The 4,508-nt window shown below is 38.0% G+C and overlaps 2 protein-coding genes across 2 annotated transcripts; one reads left to right on the top strand and one right to left on the bottom strand.

The window, feature by feature from the left end:
- Nucleotides 1–1,550: 1,550 nt before the first annotated feature.
- LOC129941961 (uncharacterized) lies at nucleotides 1,551–2,349 on the bottom strand. The gene is made up of 3 exons (XM_056050741.1): nucleotides 2,260–2,349; nucleotides 2,177–2,198; nucleotides 1,551–2,120 (listed from the first exon to the last, which is right to left on the bottom strand). The coding sequence occupies exons 1-3, from the start codon at nucleotides 2,347–2,349 to the stop codon at nucleotides 1,789–1,791; spliced, it is 444 nt and encodes a 147-aa protein (XP_055906716.1). The 3' UTR covers nucleotides 1,551–1,788.
- Nucleotides 2,328–4,250, top strand: LOC129941960 (probable serine/threonine-protein kinase tsuA). Its single transcript, XM_056050740.1, has one exon. The coding sequence runs from the start codon at nucleotides 2,450–2,452 to the stop codon at nucleotides 3,890–3,892; it is 1,443 nt and encodes a 480-aa protein (XP_055906715.1). The 5' UTR covers nucleotides 2,328–2,449; the 3' UTR covers nucleotides 3,893–4,250.
- The last annotated feature ends 258 nt before the right edge of the window (nucleotides 4,251–4,508 follow it).

Below are 4,508 nucleotides of genomic sequence, written 5' to 3'. Positions count from 1 at the left end.
ATATAGCGCACTAGTTTCGAAAATTCATTTTGTGTACCACCGACCCTACTTGGTGTACGCAAGCTTAGTTTATGATATTGGTATATGCCAGTGGACAAAACGTATGGTCTGAATTATCGTACAGAGGAGAATTATACTGACTCAAAGATCAAAGAATGACAATCACAAAGATCTCGGAATATTTGTTTCCATTGTTAGCAATTGATAAATACCAATAATATTGCAGTTTGGGCTTTAGAGCAGCTTTTACTAAACAACGATTTTTTCCAAAATTCATATTTTCTCATTTTCTGACGAGTCACCTTTTCATCTCAACCACATTTTTTGCTTGTCAAGAAGCCAATGCATCCACACAGAGAGATAGTTTTGTGTGGATGTCGTCTACCGTTGGACCATTTTTCATTAAAAAAGGGTATGGGAATAACCTATTGGTAAATGATGAGAGTTCCAGAATCTTTGTTTTACTGAAAGTGAACCTTTGGTTTACTATCGATCTTCTACTCCCAAATCGTTTTATCATCCATTTTGGTGATGACACTTGTTCACATTCAATTTGATCTTTTTGGATTTCTTCGTGGGGAAGTTTGAAAGATGTTATCCCAAGAATCCGATAACGATTCAACCAATGAGGGCCAATATAATCTAAGAAATCTGTGAGTTTCAGCTAAAAACCATGATGGAGGTCTTGAAAAGTTCAGAGTAATTTTTAGCCAAAATACATTTTAAAGTGATTATTTTTTTAAGAAGAAATAAAGGGTTTTCCAATAAGGATTTGAAATGTTTTACAATCGAAGAACGCACGTAGCTTCAAATGGTCCATCGGATTCAAATCTTGAATCAAATTGAACTTGCATGGACAAATGCTATAATGTGGTTTGATTTCCAATTCTTGAGAACGCCGTGGAATTGAATGAATTGGACCATTTGCTACCGATACCTGAAATGCAGCAATGTTTTCGACACTTGGAACAACTCGCTGTCTCAATGAAACGGCAACATCTCACAACAAATAGTATTGTAATTTGAAGATTTGATGAAAATGTCGAGCTTTCTGAATAAATTGACAATGACAGTTCGATGATTAGTAAAAGGGTCCTGCGTTCAAAAATTAAATTCAAAGAATTGAAGACAATCCGATAAGTATTTGTTTTCTTTCTTATAAATCTAAATTTATCTTTTTAAAACGGCATAATTTTCTGTTTTTATCAACATTTTTGTTTGGTCCTTCTTCAAATAAGAAACAATATGTCTTAACACTGAAAGATCTTATATGCTATAAAGGAACTTTTTTCAAAAGTAATATAACCAGATGCATGCGCATTGTTCCAATAAAATCTAAGAACCTATTGCTAGGCACATACTCGTAAATTAAAATTAGAACATCAAATTCCTGACAAAACTCACAAACTAGGTGCTAGAACACAAAAATTATACGACTCGAAGCAAAGGTGTTTGCCGTTACCCATACGTATAAACTCCTCCTCTTCATTCTTAATCACCAACCAACCACTTTGGTGGTTAATGTTCTTCCTAGAACACATCTAATATAACAACTCGGACTTAATCACTCGAGGTATGTACATAATACCCAAGCCTAAGCAAATAACCAACTCACATTAGACCTCAAGATTATTCCTCACGAAAGAGTTTGAAAAGCATACAAAACAAAAATAAATACAAAAATTCAAACCATCAAACTAAACCAAGACTTGTGGCCAGCAAAAATTCAAAATCAAACACACAAAACTTCACTTCAAATCATCCCACATAGCAATCGTATTTAGCTACTCATATGACCATTTTCCTATGATGCATTGTGGACGGAGAGGAGACAAACTTGTAGGTACATACCTTAACGTTCATCCATCGAATAACCGAAACTGACCGAAACCACGCAAAGCCTTTGCATCCAGAATACCAAATCACTTTTACCACACAAAATGCCCACCAAAGAGAACTCTTACAATTCTGCTGCCTATGATGAAGATGATGACGACCAAAGAAAAAAGGTGCAGTTCTGTTATAAATTTCCAAAGCAAACCAACTTAAACTTCGATTCGAAAAACCAGGAAGATAATAAAGAGGTGTACCGCCGAGCCGAGAGTCACATTCTGGAAAACCTGTCATCCACAAACACAATTATTAGACATATGTACGTAACGTAGGTAAGGTATACCCAGGGTTTGAAGAAGAAAAGTCTGCAAAAGGAAAAAACTAAACAAAACAACAACACGCTAAGGAGATGTAAAAAACAAAAACCTCCATTAGTAGCCATAGCTGGCCGCCGCTGCTGCTCTTGCTGCTTTGCGACTTTGCGTTGCCATTGCCTGAATAGAGAGGTGATATCATTCACGGCAGCAATACTCACGATCAGTTTGGTTCTGAACTTGGCCGTGAGTAGTAGATAGTGTATAGTTCGTTCGGTTCCCCATCATCATCAAATCCAGAAATGTGGCGAATAATTATTTGCGCAGTGTTGTTGCTGGTAGCCACAGCAGCTAATGGACAGCAGTTGGAAGAGAAACCTACATCAAATATCGTCGAAAAAGAAAAGGACCCACCGCCACCGGCATCAGCACTTGGAGAAACCACAGTTATTATCCAAGAGCTATCAACTACGCCACCTTCTCTGCCAACCAACAAACCAACTGAAATTCCTTCCCAGCTTGCTAGTGAAGTTACAAAGCCTCCACTTGAAGTGGAATCACCTTCTGCAACCCTCCCAGTCGAACAATCAGAGGAAGAAAACACAATTGTCGATCCAAAGAGACGAGTTATCACCTACGACCAGCGGCAAGAGGGTCAATACAACATTCGAGCTGACCTAGAAAATTTCATGATCGTCTTCATTCCACCAAGCCCGGTGGATGGCGTGAATTTAATCGATCTCCTATCGAAATCCACAAAACGAACCAAGTCGTCTCACAAGAAATACCATCCGGAATCTGGTTCCAAATACCGGCAGTCACTAAAGTCAGGAGCAGGAAGCCAGAACTTCAATTTTCTAGCACGCCATCACCAGTCTCAGCAATCTCAGAGTCCTCACATCATCATTGAGGAGCATCAACCTTCGGCAAGAATTGCAGAATATATCGAGGGAAGAACTCCCTACAGAGTTGACATCTCCAGCACTCATTCTGATCTGGAACAACTGCAGCAGGAGCATCATCAACATCAACAGCAACAACAACAGTTCCAACAACAGCAGCCCCACGGACCCCAAGTCGACGTTCTACCACCGCCCTATCCACTATCCTACCATCATTTGATAAAACCGTTCCATCTAGAAGCTGAACCCACAGTGATTCAAGCCCTACCCCCTCAATCTGCTCAACAGAATAGTGGCAGCAAGTTTATGGACTCCAATGGCAACTTCTTTCGAATGGCCCGAGCCATCCAGGGTGGACTCTATGGCCTGTTGTCGTTAGACTCCAATCGGGTCCAGCCACGGCAGCGCACTATATTTGACGAACAACTCCTTAGCACCCTCGATGATGATGATAGTGACGACAACGAAGAAGTAGGTGAATCACGTACAGTCGATTTGCCATTGACAAATGACAGACTCGAGGAGGCTGTCCACAACTACGTCTATCCACCACTAAATCCGTTACGTTTCAATCCGGAAATCCTGGACTTGCACTCCAGGTCAATGCATTCATCATCACAATACCCCAAGTATCCAAGACCCATTCAAAACGGTAACGCTAATGCCAATAACGACGACGACGACGATGACAATGACAACACCAGCATCAGCGAGAGCAGCAACAGCAACGAGAGTGCAAAAACAACGGAAATTGAATTGAAACTACTTGGGGCTACAGAAGAATGTGGACCGGATAGAAAGCGAGATAGTTATGGGATTTGCCGATTTGCTGAGGGATATTAAATAATTTATTAAACTCTTTACAAACAACAGCAACAAAAAAACAATAAACAAATGAACTGACTTTAAATTTAATTCGTAGCTTAGTAAGCACTATTTTTATTATTATTTTTATTTTGTAATTTAAATTGATTTAAATTTTAAGTGTACGCGAAAATGACGAAAGCACAAAAAGATATAAATGTAGGTAAATTTTATAGTTTTCCGCCGCGTACTTCAACTAAACGAAGTACATTTAATTAAACATTATATTACCTATAATTATTTTTATATTTATGTATACCTATTGTAGATGTTTCTGTAGCTAAAACGAAAAGTAATAAATAAATCAACAACAAAATAACAATTATTATTATTAATATTGATAGTTTATGACATTTTACATTGTGTTTGAATGAAGGAAGTATGTGGGTCTTTGTTAATAAGTTTAGCGTGGATATCAAATGAATACATCAATCTTCCATTTATTATTTATGAATTTTTGATTTTGTTTAACAATTCGATTTAACGGTGCAGTGAGAGAAGTCAAGCTTACTGTTTTGAGATTATTATTTCGGAGTGACAAATGAATAATCAATGAGTTTTTATCAAATTTGGTTTGTTTATATAGGAAGTCGAC

Source organism: Eupeodes corollae, chromosome 1 (genome assembly GCF_945859685.1).
Source record: "Eupeodes corollae chromosome 1, idEupCoro1.1, whole genome shotgun sequence".
In the NCBI taxonomy this organism is placed as follows: Eukaryota; Metazoa; Arthropoda; class Insecta; order Diptera; family Syrphidae; genus Eupeodes; species Eupeodes corollae.
Note: the sequence above shows the minus strand (reverse complement) of the source record. Positions and strands in the feature narration are given on the sequence as shown.